The sequence below is a fragment of the Argentina silus genome (assembly GCF_951799395.1).
Source record: "Argentina silus genome assembly, chromosome: 6".
NCBI lineage: Eukaryota > Metazoa > Chordata > Actinopteri > Argentiniformes > Argentinidae > Argentina > Argentina silus.
Window position 1 is genome coordinate 17,989,005 of NC_139660.1, and position 16,120 is coordinate 18,005,124.

Here is a 16,120-nt window from a genome sequence, read left to right on the forward strand (position 1 = left end):
AAAAAGAGATAGTAAAGACACTCTTTACAAATGGTACAGCTCTAATGTACGCTTTGAAAGAGAGAGAGAGAGAGAGAGAGAGAGGCGAGGAGAGAGAGAGAGTACTCATGTGCAGTGAGCACGAAGCCACTGAACTCACATCAATCAAGGTTAACAGTCATTTGCAGGAAACTTATTAGGCTTGAGTTACACTTATTATCAGAGACGCAATTACTGCTAGAGAGAGAGAGAGAGAGAGAGAGAGAGAGAGAGAGAGAGAGAAAGAGAGAGAGAGAGAGAGAGAGAGAGAGAGAGAGAAAGAGAGAGAGAGAGAGAGAAGGGGGGAACTGCATATAAATGAGCCCTTTTAGCTAATTAGCAGGCCGGCGAGGGGTCCTGTAAGGATTGTCCCCTCGATGTGTCAGTACTGTGGCCCAAGGTGAGATGGTAAGTGTGAGGCCAGGGGACTCTTAACCAGGACATGTTATATACTGTACCAGGTTATACACTGTACCATAACCAGGACATGTTATATACTGTACCAGGTTATATACTGTACCATAACCAGGACATGTTATATACTGTACCAGGTTATACACTGTACCATAACCAGGACATGTTATATACTGTACCTTAACCAGGACATGTTATATACTGTACCAGGTTATATACTGTACCATAACCAGGACATGTTATATACTGTACCAGGTTATATACTGTACCATAACCAGGACATGTTATATACTGTACCTTAACCAGGACATGTTATATACTGTACCAGGTTATATACTGTACCATAACCAGGACATGTTATATACTGTACCATAACCAGGACATGTTATATACTGTACCATAACCAGGACATGTTATATACTGTACCATAACATGTCATCAGTCACAGAACAAAGGAGCCACACAGGCCAGAGGGTGAGCTCCGCTCGGATCAGTGCACTGCACTCTCCTCCGTCTCCTCTGCTCTCTTTATTCAGTCTTTTCCCTTTCGCCTCTCCTCCCTCTGTTCTTCCTCCCTCCCTTTACCTCATCCTTCCTCTTCCTCTTCTTTTTTTTTCTATGCCCTCTTCTTTCTTTCTTTCTCTCTTTCTCTCTCTCCTCTCCTCTCCTCTCCTCTCCTCTCCTCTCCTCTCCTCTCCTCTCCTCTCCTCTCCTCTCCTCTCCTCTCCTCTCCTCTCCTCTCGTCGCTCCTCCCTTGTCTTTCCCCACTCCTTCATAAACAGCTTTCCCTTTGTGTGTGAGTCAATTAGAGAGCCTTTTGGTTTGATTTATAGACTGGGGTACCTATGGCCTAATGGATTGGTGTGAATTAATTTGCATTTTTCTTATGTGTGTGATAAATTAAAAGCAGGGAGACAATAGAGGTCACAGAGGAGTGCTGGTGTTTAGTCAGTGCCGCCATGCTCCCACTTTAATAAACCTTCTCTTGAAAGGAATATCAATTTGAAATGTAGGCGTAATGGATTATGAACAATAATATGACTGATGCATGGCCTCATTGAATTGTGATCATTCGATATCTCTACTTTGGAAGTGATTAGTGGTTAATTCACAGTGGACCCGCCTGTGACTAGTCCATTGTCTGAACTAAAGAAAGGATTATTGAATGTGGAAATTCAACATTTGGGATCAATTTATCTTTATGATATTTCCACCTAATGTCAAAATAGTGAATAGAAGGGTCAAGTTTCTAATAAAGGCCTATGGACAATATCACCTGTCCTGAGCTATGATGCAATCGGTCTACTGCTAGTGTGTTATATTTCAGGGTTCACGAGAGAGACACTTCTTCACCCTGGCACCTTGTCACTCCCATATCATATCATAGAGAATGGCTTAGTTCCTGCGAGATATGGCTTTGGCTAATGACATCAGGCCCTCCGGTCGTCCACACTATAGCCGCGGCGTTAGGGCCAAGGCAAGGCGGTGAGATGTATTATCGCAGCACCTGCCCTGGAGGGAGAGAGATAATACTCAATCTAGCCGACCTCATTAAGGGACCCATGTTTTACGCTCTCCACCGGAGCCCCGGTACGGTACATCTCCCCAACCCATCGCCACGGTGATGAAAAAGCGCTCGTCTAATCATTCCTCTTCGCGGCCGCGGCCGAGGTATGTGCGGAGATTATTAACTGGTTTAATAGCTAACGAAACCTGACAGGTGCTCTTCTCACTGAGATTAAGGACTGGCGGGTTAATGATGGTATTCGTGAGATTGTCATAACTCACAATAGGGTCATTAAAGTGATATTACGGAGAAGGCTTGATCTGATATGTGTTTAACTCCAGCAAGGTGGCATTGGGCATTTTTCACCCAGATTTGACTGCCTGCAGAGCCTCCAACACCAGATATGTGAATCTAAAACACGCCAGATAAGAAAGGAGGAAAGAAAGTGAGAGGGATAAAGAGGTGAGAGGAGGTAGAGAGAGAGAGAGACAAAGACCCTGTAGTTGACATTCTACCGTTCTCAGGTAGCCTTCTCCTCCTGGAATATGAGGACCAGTGGAATGATTATTGAAGCTACGGGAAAGATGTTAAAATGTCTCTTCTTTTTTTAGATCAACTCACCATTCAGTTTTCTTACTCCGCTAACTTCACCTAACTCGCCTCACCTGGTGCAGGTGCGTCTATATCTGGAGCACGCAGTCCTAACCGGACCAACCCAGTCAGGACAGGAGTGAGCAGGAGTCACTAAGTGAGCATCCTTGGCGAGGGACAATCTCTTCTTTGTTGATGCACATTCTCACAAAGAGAACTGTGGACAAAGAAAGACGCATTCCTTTACTATGGGAGCATCGATGGTCAGGAGGTCTTAGATTCTGCACTACAGATCACCACTTCCCTCTAGTGGTGAGTAGATGGTACTGTACAAAGGCACGAAAGAACAAAGGACCAACAGATGAACATATCCAGATGTCTCTGGATAATAGCAACCAAACAACGTCACTCCGTGGTAAGTTAACCATGACCCAACCACATAGATGCAGATGTTCATCTCAAAAAGGAAAATCTTGCTCAAGGAAAAAAGATTTGACAGCATAAAAAAGAATCCTGTTGGATTGACAGAGATCCTCCCACATGATACAAGCAAACTAGAGTAGGTTTAATGATGCGTATCTGCACATCAATAATGAGTCAACTGTTATAGTACAACCAAAAAGCTTCCCATATCACACAGTACAATAAAAACACAGATGAGTATTTCACCACAGTGGCTCTGCTGTCCCTGTGTGCCTGCAGGGGTCAGAAGGAGACTGTCACCTGAGCCACGAGCCCTTCAATCACCTGAACACCTGTCACCTGGCTACTGTCATACGTCCCCACCACACCCTGCCCTCCTGAGGAAGACACAGTACTCCTCTTCACTCTCAAACAGCACAGCACAAACACCTCTCCTGGTCTATCTGAACACAGCCACCACCATCACTCATCTGTCTCCTCAGAGGTTTCACCAACATATCACGTTGTACCTGAACTCACCTGGCTGGACCTGAACACACCTGGCTGTTCCTGAACACACCTGGCTGGACCTGAACACACCTGGTGGACCTGAACACACCTGGCTGATCCTGAACACACCTGGCTGTACCTGAACTCACCTGGCTGGACCTGAACACACCTGGCTGTTCCTGAACACACCTGGCTGGACCTGAACACACCTGGTGGACCTGAACACACCTGGCTGATCCTGAACACATCTGGCTGTTCCTGAACACACCTGGCTGTTCCTGAACACACCTGGCTGATCCTGAACACACCTGGCTGACCCTGAACATACCTGGCTGATCCTGAACACGATTGGATCGATCTCTCTTCTCTGAAAGGCTCTGACTCTGACACAGACGTGCTGGGGAACACCCTTGGTCTGCTGGATCCTAAAGCCTTCATTGTTGAACCCAGGACTCCACTCTCTGACCCGGGGAGAAGTCATCTCTCCTTACTCCGCTGAATAGAGAAGCAATCCACACAACACAGGTGGGTTTCTTATGCTTACATTGTTGTTTGCAATGGTTTGATTCAGCTGTACAGTGTGTTTATTTTCCTTTGTCTGCCTGTTTTGGTCTCAGCAAGGCTTGTGTTATGGGGATACATTGTTAGCAATATAATTTCACAGGGTAATTAAAAAAAAAAATAGGATATGAGCAGAATGTAATAACATATGCATTTGTGAAGATCATTGAATGTGTATGTGTGTGTGTGTGTGTGTGTGTGTGTTCGGTGTTTGTGAGGGAGAGCGGGAGAGAGAGAGAGGGGTGGGGAGATGATGAAAGCAATGCTATAATTTATCTTCCCTTTATTACAGATTAAAATGGGATGCTTCACATTCGTCAAGTTTATGATGGTCTTGTTCAACTTGCTTATCTTTGTAAGTATGTTTCTCCTTTGATTGCATGCATTGGGTGGAGGGTGGGGGGTGAGAGCTAAGAGAGTAATTGCATTCGTTCATTTATTGCGTGAAATCTTTATGTGCAAAGTCAAGTGTGAAGGAAACAAACAATGAGTTTTAATGCATAGAAAATTATTTTACTGCCACCCACCCTGCCCCCTCCTCACCCCCATTAATACAAACAGATACACACACATATCTCAAATCACTGAGCAGAAGCTAGAATGATACTCCTTCCGCTGCCCCCACTTTATCTCATATGCAGCGATTCTCATCTCATTAACTTTAAAACCCTGTAATTTTGCTACCTACATTTTCTGCCTAATGTTGATAAGAACTAATGGCTTTTGCGAAATGGAGAGAAACTTTGGCGTGGGTAAGCTGAATTTGCCTGACGATGCCACCTGGACTCCCTCATTGGAGTGATGCTCTGAACAGCAGTCAGCCTTTAATCTCTGCGCGTTCTCATTTATGCCTGAGTCAAGTTTTTTTTTTTTATAAATCTACACCCATGGATCGGTTTCCTGAAGGCAATCCTTCAACCATCCTTCTCTTGGATGAGCTTTTTTAACAAAGTCTCCATGTTAGACATCTGAGAAGGATGGTTGAGTGATTGCCTTCAGGTTCATGGCCTCTGCATCGGTGGAGGCTAGTGAAGGTAGAAATCGGAGGACAGGCTTATTGTAATGCATGGAACGGAATGAGGGATGCTATCAAACACTGCATCCATACAAGGTTGACACATTTTACAAGGCACAGGGTAGAGGACTAACAGTTGTTATTTGCAGTAAAATAGTGTCTTGGTGGTATGGTGGGATATTGATATAGAACATCCTATTAATCAGTGCGTCTCTATGTGGGTTCTCTCTCTCCTGCATTTGTCAGTTTGAGGACTAAATCAGATTGAATCTCCTCAGTGATAAAGCGCAAAGAAACCAGGAGACGTATTTCCTCGTTGATGTCTTTCTCGTTCTACCTTTTGAAAGAGGAGCAATTCCATTCCAAATGGGCGGGACAGCCGGCTGGTGCTCTGTATCTCTTTCCTCTCCTTTCATTCCTCCCCCTCTCCTGAGTCCAACAGCCCTATTCTGGAGTCTGCTATTCATTCCCTCTAACCTCTAATAGGTTTCATCTCACTCCTCCTCCCCCTCCTCCTCCTCTGCACCACTCCGTTTCATTTCCCCAGTTTACCCCAAACCTAACCTGATCTCTGATCTAATCCTTGCCAGGTGTGTGTGTGTGTGTGTGTGTGTGTGTGTGTGTGTGTCCCTCCTCCCGACACAGCATCCCCCACAACATGGCCTCCCACCACACAGATTAGCCAGCTTAAAATAGAGAATGCCAGCCCCAATTATATCAGGCAGGGAGAGATGCTGGCAGACAAGGAGTAAGGGGGAGAATATGCTTGTCGTATCACATTTACCTAGTGGGGCGCTGATCACCAGGAACAGGTGGATGGAGAGGGGGAAGACAATACCCTGAAGTGAGATGAGAGAGAAGGGGGAAGATTATCCTGATGTGGAAGTCATCAGCTCTGATGGGGGGGGACAGACAGAGCCAGTCCCTTCTTCATGTTCTGTTGAAGGAGAGCAGAGGGCCTCTGCGTGACTATGACAGAACTGATTGGGCCTGACAGACAATATCAGGTTTCAAAGATGGTTTCTGTTCGGAGGAGAAATGAATAGGCTGACATCAACCCGCCCACTCTGACCCACTCAGCTCCTACTTCTGGAGAGACGGGGAGAGCAGATGATACCACAGCTGGTTGGCTACAAAAAGATTTTTCATGAAAAAGAGGGGTTTCATTGACATGTCAGTTTATAAATGCAATATGTTACATTTAGATCTCCATGATGGAGAGTATTGTGTTTAATCAGTTTAATGAGTATCCTGAAATGAAAACACTTCCTCTGGTTATATGTTCCTTAGCCTCCCGGGTCGTAGTACTTGAGTAAAGCAGCGGATCCACAATAGCATCTATCGCTATGACATCATCAAACAGCGTCAGTTGTCCCCCTGGGCAATAATACAGCCTAACTATAATCCTATGACCTACTTCTGTCTGAGAACAGGGAGGGTAGCCCCAGGTTGGCTTCTTTGTCCACCAGTGCAAGATGATCGTTAAATGGATTCTGGCCCATTATGGTTGTGTGACATAAGTGGAGTGAAAAAAGGGTCATGGGAAAAGGGCAGTTTCTTTTAGAAAGGTAAAAAGAGGCCAAGTTGTCCCGTTGCCACGGGTATAATGGAAGTCTCGGGCCAACAAAAGAAAAGCATCTCCTCCTACTCCCACTGAACAACACGTGTCATAGTGTCACAAGGTAATGGTAGTGTAGGGTAGTGATGGAAGACTGATTCTCAACAACACACTTAGAACCTTGAGAACTCTTGAACCTTGATCCTCCAAGTAACAGTTTGGCAAACACATGATAGACTATATGCTTTTGTTCTGTGTATATGATAGTAATATGTCCTGTGTGTGTGTGTGTGTGTGTGTGTGTGTGTGTGTGTGTGTGTGTGTGTGTGTGTGTGTGTTGTTTCCAGCTGGGGGGTTTGACCCTGCTTGCTGTGGGGATCTGGGTGAGTGTGGATGGGGGATCGTTCCTCCAGATCCTGGGACCCTTCTCCAACCAGGCCAATCAGTTTGTCAACGTGGGCTTCTTCTGCATCGCCATCGGAGCATGGCTGGTTCTGATGGGCCTCCTGGGTTGCTGTGGGGCCTACAAGGAGAACAAGTGTCTCCTCCTTCTGGTGGGTAGCTACAGTGAAAGTTCTTATGACCACTGCGCTCAGAACAGGTGCGTTGACCAAAATGCAAAAGATCTCCAAATGTGTGTAGCAGGTCCGCACTCAAAAAAGAGAGGTTTCTTTTAGTATTTATTTCACTCAGGAATCGAGGAAAGACAAATGTTTCGGTCTTCAGCTAGCTGCAGTACCACCTCACTGCCAAACATCTCAAATTTCAACAACCTCACCAGATCAACCTCTATACTCTTTCATGACCATCCTAACTGTCTTACCTCATTCCAGTGTTCTACATAGCCTACTTACCCTGCTAGCTGGCTGGACCACTCTCAACACGTTTTTCCATTCCATGCATTACAATGAGTCCATCCTCCGATTTCTGCTTCACCTGACGACAACCCCATTTCACCGAACACTACTACACACTAGGTCCACACTGTGACTACCCAGCCCATCCAGTATACACATCAAGCTACCATATCCGTCATCATCTAGCATCTCTCTTCCCTATCCTCCTGAAGAGCGGGATGTATTATCACCCATTAGCAACAAAAGCTAACTACCACAGAGACCATTGCAATGGCCATTAGCGACAGAAGCTAACTACCATAGAGGCCATTGAAATGAGCCTAATGAGTAGCACAGCCAGCACATTCCCCTCATAGCACCATATCATCTCTCAATCTTTCATTTCTCTGACTTGATGATGTTACAGCATGGAGCTGGTAGTCCATAGCACACACTACTGTCTACGGCTAATACTGCATGGATGGAGCTAGCACACATTTACTGTCCTCAGCCAATACAGCATGTAGCTAGCATACATACTGTCCACAGCCAATACAGCATGTAGCTAGCATACATACTGTCCACAGCCAATACAGCATGTAGCTAGCAAACATCCACGGTGGATACTGCATCCAGCTAGCCTAGCACAGATTACTGTCCATGCAGAGGAGGCTGGTGGAGGCAGAAATTGGAGGGCAGGCTCATTGTAATGCAAAAAAAAAAAAACGCTTGACTTACTACCAATCATATGTCTTAGGAATGATGGATGTTGACTGAAAGGTATAAGACTTATGTTTGGCAGAATGGCACATGTGTTTGATACCATTCCTTCTTCCGTTCCATGCATTACAATGAGCTGTCCTCTGATTACTACCCCCACCAGCCTCCCATGTCCATGGCTGATACCGCAAGGAGCTAGCACACATTACTGTCCATAGCTGATGGAGGAGATGTGTATCTGCTGTTCCTCTGTGGTTTAATTAATCGACTTCCCTGTCCTCAGTTGTCTAATCAACACCGCTTTATCGCTGTTCTATATAATAACATGACAGGAACGTCGTAGCTGATACAGTGTTCTGGGTGTCTGGATGTTGTTGTTGATGTTGTCGTTGTTTGTTCTGGTTGCAGTGGCTAGTCCATTTTCCTTTGTCTTATTCCCCTCAGTTCTTCTCCATCATCCTGATCATTTTCATCGGGGAGTTGGCAGCCGCAGTAGTGGCCCTAGCCTACTCTTCATTTGTAAGTCTCCAACCACAGACGCTAACCTCACCTCTCTCCACTCGCTGCCTTTCTCTCTCTCTCTCTCTCTCTCTCTCTCTCTCTCTCTCTCTCCTTGAGCCGCAAGAGAGCAGAGCCTCCTCACTCTCACTCCCTCTCACTAACACTCTCGATTTTATCTCCATGTAAATTTTCCATCATACTCTGGCCATCATTGAATTACTGGGCTTTATGTCCGCTTCAGTACATTCGGCCACTTAATGACTCCAGAATTGCCTAGGGCTGTGTGCGACGGCTCTCACTTTGAGCAATTTATTACTCTGGAATATTGAAGTTAAAGCATTTTATATGCAAAACAGCCTATTTACATATATTTATAGCCCCACTCCTCCACCTCCCTCTTCCCGTTTAGTGCAATGTATAATAATTACAACAATTCCAAATGAGCTATGTAAAAGGAGGTTAGGGAAGAACTGCTTTCTATATAAAGAAAATAGAAGCCTCTCTCCAATCAAAGAATGCATCCGAGTCCCCCAGAGTAAGGAGGGCTAATCTAATGCACATCCATCTATGGAGGCACAAGCAGTCTAACATGATGGGAACAGAGCCCTACTGCCTGCCTGCATGCCTGCCAGTCTCCCTGCCTGTCTGCGTGCCTGCCTGTCTGCCTGCCTGCATGCCTGTCTGCCTGCCTGCCTGTCTGCCTGCCTGCCTGCCTTCCTTCGTGGGAATCTCATTTGTTTGTGTTTGTATTCCACACACTGTGGAGCAGTTACCAGGACTGTTTCTGCTACCAAATGTCCTCTGCTTTTCCCCAATCCCCCTGTGCCTGTACTAGCTCTCAGAGAGAAGCTGAAGGTTTTATGAGTGTGTGTGTGTGTGTGTGTGTGTGTGCCTGTGTGTGTGTGTGTGTGCAGAGGCTGTCCTTGGAGGCTGAGGCAGGAGAGTTTCTGAGGTTGTTTTTATTAGTATACATCTGTCTATCACTCTTTGGTTTTTCGTCTGTTATGCAGCCTAACTAACCAAACCGGCAATCTAACATGCATCTGTTGGTAGATCTGTGTGTGTGTGTGTGCCTGCGTACGTGCGTGCGTGCGTGTGATGTGTGTGGGGGCCATGGGCTATTGTCTAGGGGCAGAGACAATCCTAAACCTGAATTATAGATTCTCTTTGTTACTTATGGGGAAATTAGATATGCTTACAGCCAATTTAATGTGCTGTTTGTTCTCATCAGTCACATCCAACCATAACCGGAACAAAGAACACTGTCATTTCGATAATATATATGAGAGTCCAAGAGCAGCTGCCTATCTCAGGCTTATGATAACACATAGTCAACACAATAGCATTGCAGTAATGAAAGGAATGGATATTGGTAATATACATATAATATACATATATATAGCCATCTATGTCAATAACTCTGAAACACCCATGAAGACAATGCAGTGGATAATAAATATAGTGCTGATCTATTCCATACCACTTTATCTGTCACATAAATTTGCCAACGGGACTACCCCCTAATCTAACCAGAAAGCCAATAACCTTTGAGAATCTGAATAACCAAGATGTAATAACCAATTTTAGCTGGCATTATGGAGGCCATTTGCAGTCATGGTTCTTCCCACAAAAGGCATTCAGAGGTGACCATGATGCAAATATGTAATAGAAAGGGCTATATGGCCTTCAGCAGATTAATAACATAGATCCGCCAGATAGGAGTGAATAATGCCACTATCAATGCACGTACAGTATTTGTCCTTCATAGGTAGAGCCCTACACAAAGCAGCTCTGCTAGTCTGCGGTGAGTGTTTCATACTGTGAGACAACCCTTATAGCTTTGTATTGTTTTAGGTAGGACTCACAAACACCATATCAACAACATGTTTACATCAATAACCCTTCCATTAATAGCTTGTAGTATTGCAACAGTTCTTTCTCCTCTGTGTGTGTGTGTGTGAGTGTGTGTGTGCATGCACACGTGCGCACGCACGTGTGCGTGTGTGTGTGTGTGTGTGTGTGCGCGCCTGTCCTTGTTAGCCTCTCTCCTGTCCCCCAGTTTTGGGTTGATACAGTAGGTGTGTTAGGGTCTCCTCCAGGCTCAGATCCCAGTGTGTAGGTAAGGGCTTTGTCCTGTCCGCCGCGTGAGGGAATGTAGGGAGTAGCAAGGCGCAGGCGAGTGACAGTGATGAATTAGGCAGCTCGTAATAACCCCTCTGATCTGAGCCCCTCTTTCCGCTTCTTGGGGGGCACTTTTAATTGTAGCACGTCTCCACGTCCCCTCGGGCAACTCTCTCCCTGCCCCCTGAACACACATGCGCACACGCACACGCACACGCATACACACACACACACACACACACACACACACACACACACACACACACACACACACACCTCCCTCCCTCCCTCCCCATCAAATGAGTCTTTGTGTGACGGTACGCCAAGGGCTTATTAATCAAAATGGGAAAAACATGGACAGAGAGAGGGAGGGAGGTGGAGGGATGGTGGGGAGAAAGAGAGGGTGGGAGGAGAGAGAGAGGGAGGTGAGAGAAAACCAACCTGTGTCATATAGGAATTCCTCCTCACTCCTCAAAAGAGTCTCCTGCCTAAACGTATCCCTTTATATTGTATAGATGTGCTCTCTTTGCATGAAATAAATATGATATGAAACACAATGGAGGAAAAGTGTCCTGACCGAGCGACCAGGAGCATCAATATATATGTAAATGTGCCCACTTACATCCACAAAAGAGAAAATTGAGAAAAATGGCCCAGTCATTTTTTTTCAGGTGCAGGCTATGCCTGTTTATTTCCCAGGTGCTTTGTTTGGTCCAAATAGAAATGTATTTCATTATTGATGCATAGGTGACTGCCTGAGATTCATCCTCACTACACCTATAAGATCAGCCACTATTGATACGTGTGTGTGTGTGTGTGTGTGTGTGTGTGTGTGTGTGTGTGTGTGTGTGTGTGTGTGTGTGTGTGAGAGAGAGAGAGACAGTGAAAGAAGCGGACCCTGACGGTAGGGTTTAGTGCCCTCTGCACCTCAGGGATTTTCATCACATATCTGTGAGCCAGTGTGTGTGTGTGTGTGTGTGTGTGTGTGTGTGTGTGTGTGTGTGTGTGTGTGTGTGTGTGTGTGTGTGTGTGTGTGTGTGTGTGTGTGTGTGTGTGTGTGTGTGTGTGTGTGTGTGTGTGTGTGTGTGTGTGTGTGTGTGTGTGTGTGTGTGTGTGTGTGTGTTCCCTAGGCTGAGGGAATCCTGAAGGCATGGGCTACCCCTGCTTTGAAAAACCAGTATGGCAGTGACCAGGTGGTCACACAGATTTGGAACAGAACCATGACAGAGGTATGACCCAGCTGGGCAGTACAGTACATGTTTACATTTGTCCATTTTAGTCATTTAGCAAACGCTTTTATCCAGAGACACTTACAATAAGTACATTTGTCTAAAGTAAGTGAATCAATTATACGTCGCAGACATCGCAAGTAAAACGTTCCTTAAGAATCAGTGCCAAAAGCAGTCACAATGCCAGAGTAGGGGAAGGAAACTATTTGTTTGTGTTTCTTTTGTTGTTGTTGGGCCACTTACAGTGTAGTCTTTCACATCCTTTTGTCCTTTTAAGACATGACAAAAAAAATGATACAACTATGTATTTGAGTGGTCCTGTTTCATTGTGGGTACAGTTGCACACAACTCCACTTCCAATACATGCTGTCCTGTTTCTCAGTTCTCTGAGAAACTGTAAGCAACAACAAATACACAGCCTGACTGCAAATTAATATGGAAATTAAACATTCACTATTATTCACTATTATTAATGACAAGAATAGGGTGAGGTAAATTGATATGGCAGGCAAGGTAGCAGAAACAAAGAATGCCAACAGATAACCTGTTATAATGTCAATGTCATGTAGCACTTATTGAGTTTTAAATCAATAACTATCCTAGGAATTTATTGTGACTGTGATGTGAACTGAACTGCTGCCAATGTGCACTGCACATCAACAAAGCTTTTCAATTCCATCAGCATTCCTGTCATAAGTGTTTTTGCCTCCGTGTCCTTCTAGTTGAACTGCTGTGGCTTTAACAACTACACAGACTTCTCCAACTCCTACTTCTCTGAGCAGAGCGGGGGAAGATACCCATCCTCCTGCTGCAAGCTCAACACTGCCCCCTGCAGCATAGAGGAGGCAGAGCTCAGTGCTGTACAGGTGAGAGACCCCCAACAATGCAACACCTTTAATATACGTTGTCTATGATGATGGCCCAATACCTGAGGTGATAGAGATGCTAGAGAGGACAAACACACACACACACACACACACACACACACACACACACACACACACACACACACGTCTCTCTCTGGGTAATTACTGGACCCCCCTGTTTATTCAATGGCTGTACGGTGAAGAATAGATCATCATCATAAAATGGCTGAGAGAAAGAACCAAGTCTGTCGATCATAAGCCTAACTCTACAATGTATGATTGTCAGACTGAAACATAAATCTCCATGACTCAATCATACTCTAAATGCTTCCCTCTCCAGGGCTGTTTTGAACAGATGTTGCAGACCCTCACGAAGAATGCCAACATTGTGGGGGGAACAGCTGCAGGCATTGGCAGTTTAGAGGTAAAATCACCTCTACATCAAATAATCTGCTTGTTCAGTTTGGTTTAGAGTGGTTTTTCATCTGCTTGTTGAGTACTAGAGTAGAACACAGCGCTGTGTCTACCGTACTGGTCTGGACCAGTATAACCAGTGATTTGCATGTTCTGAACGGTGGAAACATTTTATGGCTTTGAGGAATCTTGTCTAGAATCTGATCGTAACATTACAACGAGCATCACACATTTATAAGGAGGTGAAAAGATAAGGTCAAATAAATTCCGTACAAATGTAACAGATGATTATTATGCTTACACTTGCCATAGTCATATCCTAATGCATGTGTCTGTCCCTCAGGTGTGTGCCATGGTCGCCTCTATGTACCTGTACTGTTACCTGGGCAATCAAGTCAGCTGAGACCCTTTGTTTAACCCTAAAACTACCAACATATTTTGCATACGTTGGGGGTCTGGGGGTCTGGCCAACCTAAAAAAAAAAAAAGCAACAATCTTTCAAAAAGTAAAATGTTTTCTTTCATAATCGTGTATAACAACAGTTTTGCAAAAAAAATAAAGTTTCATCATTTCTAAGATAAAAACTAATGGTAGCTAAAGGGGCTATGGACTGTAGAGGTTATGTGTTTTTATCAGATAGGTTGCCTTGGTGTGTATTTCAAAATATGTTTATCAGTTTCCTTTCGAATACCACTTAATCAATGTGTATCATATCACTAAAAAGCACAGAAAAGCAATAACTAATTGTTATGTCCCTATTGCAGCTGTGTAGAGTATGTCTCTATGTTATGTGTAGGTATGCCTATACGCACTTGAAATGGCCATACTTCATATTTGCAATAAAATATATTCAACAACATGATTTGAGAGCATGTGATTCATACCCCAGGGGTAAACAACAACTACCACAATAAATGAATTGCCAGTTACATTAAAACAATCCTGAATCTACTGTAAGTGCAATAACATCCATGAAATTAATTGGTCTGTTGTACACTGTATTTCACTTTATTTCAAGGGTATATGAAATCATGTAGCATTGACAGCTGAACATAACAAAGTTACATGAGCCATGTTTACACACTGACAGGTCACTATGTGTATTGGCTCTATGTAGCTTTATGTCCAGCTGTCAGTTCTGATACTGATGTTGACTGGACCTCACTTCATGAGGTTCCCTTGAAATAAGGTGGAATTAATTGTACAACAAAACAGTTCAGTTGATGGGGAGGGGTGTGTGTGTGTGTGTGTGTGTGTGTGTGTGTGTGTGCGTATGTGTGTGTATGTGTGTGTGACTAGCTTATGATTTTAATCTCTGTTCTTTTCTCCTCCACATTGAATACCAAGGCAAAGTCAATATTAACCCCTCCTGGGCCTTTGTCAGAGTACAGAGGACGGGAGGGATTCAGACATACTGTCATAGGCTATTGTTTGTGTGTCTCACATATTGTATAATGCGCAACTGGTTTGTTTCCCTGAATAAGTGCAATCATCTCCAATCTCTGTTCAGATACTGAAATGTAAGAGAGTCTGTCTGTCTGTCTGTCTGTCTGAGTGAGGTAGCACTCTCACTAAGGGGGCCCGGCTCTCTTGCTGCTCAAGGACAGAGAGAGAGAGAGAGAGAGAGAGAGAGAGAAAGAAAGAGAGAGAGAGAGAGAGAGAGAGAGAGAGAGAGACCATATCCCATTCAAGCCAATTAAACATCTAAGAGGTTTTGAGAGATAAATCTCTCATCATCTCAGAGAGCCTGTGTGTGCTGTTCTCTCATTGCCATGTTTAACAATACCCCCCCCCCCCCAACCCCTGTCTCACCCACTATCTCTGTCTGGCCTCCCAGAGGGACGACTCAAATCCCCCCAATCAATATTCCATCTACATCTCAGGCAGGAGGCATGGCTGTGTGCTGCTCATCACAATGTTCAATAGGTCAAAAATTACATTTAAAAAGCTGCCGTGCCCACCACTTAGACTCTGATACGATCCAGTGGTCTTGAGTGACAGGGCAAATGACTGGGTTTAGTGCAGAGTTCATAATGAAATGCAGGCAGAATCCTGTATCAGACTGGGAGAGGGAGGCTTTCCAGGGGCTTTAGTGTGTGTGTGTGTGTGTGTGTGTGTGTGTGTGCCTGTTTGTGTGTGGAAACAATTGTCTTGCAGGAAACAAAACACTTGGCGACTTGATGTCTTTATGTGAAAATATTCTGGATTGCAAACACATAATGATTTATTTAATCATGAACATCCAGTTTGTTAAACGCGTGCAGATATTGACAAACAAGCACGCACACATACACACACATAGACACACTCACACAAGGTATTTGTTGTAAGTCGCTTTGGATAAAGGCATCTGCTAAATGCCATAAATGGAAATGTAAATGTAACACACACACACACACACACACACACAGACATCATGTCTCTCTCATGGTAATTACTGGACCTCCCTGTTGTGAGATGATTCAGGTGTTGGGGGAGATAGCTCAGAAGGAAAGCAGGAAGGTATTTGTCCTTGGTCAACCACAGTGGTTAAGGAAATGTACCAACCGAGGGATTTGCATACATTTGCCTACCCACATGCCTTTCCCCTCACTGCTGGCTTCCCTAACACGCTCTCCTGGGAAATCTGCGGGCGTACTGAGGGTTCTATAGAGAGAACCACACCAGGGATCATGATAGACCACGGTTGTCTCTATGAATATAGTACGGTAATAAGACAGTCTTATGTTATGCATCTTTTAAACATATCTGTAAATGATGTATTTTCATGATCAGGCGCGCGCACACGTTAATCAAACCCTAAAGCATTGCATCGCATACCTCATTATATCGGATAGGGAAAAGACAAGGCACGGCA

General features: G+C 44.6%; 1 protein-coding gene across 1 annotated transcript; it reads left to right on the plus strand.

The window, feature by feature from the left end:
• Positions 1–3,907: 3,907 nt before the first annotated feature.
• tspan1 (tetraspanin 1) lies at positions 3,908–14,024 on the plus strand. The gene is made up of 8 exons (XM_083671258.1): positions 3,908–3,967; positions 4,296–4,358; positions 6,924–7,130; positions 8,577–8,651; positions 11,885–11,983; positions 12,706–12,849; positions 13,190–13,273; positions 13,607–14,024. The coding sequence occupies exons 2-8, from the start codon at positions 4,302–4,304 to the stop codon at positions 13,664–13,666; spliced, it is 726 nt and encodes a 241-aa protein (XP_083527384.1). The 5' UTR covers positions 3,908–3,967; positions 4,296–4,301; the 3' UTR covers positions 13,667–14,024.
• Positions 14,025–16,120: the final 2,096 nt, after the last annotated feature.

Coding starts and splice junctions, on each gene's coding strand:
- tspan1 (XM_083671258.1), top strand. CDS start 4,302: ATGGGATGCTTCACATTCGTCAAGTTTATGATGGTCTTGTTCAACTTG. Junction 4,359..6,923: donor TGTTCAACTTGCTTATCTTT/GTAAGTATGTTT, acceptor TGTTGTTTCCAG/CTGGGGGGTTTGACCCTGCT. Junction 8,652..11,884: donor CCCTAGCCTACTCTTCATTT/GTAAGTCTCCAA, acceptor TGTGTTCCCTAG/GCTGAGGGAATCCTGAAGGC.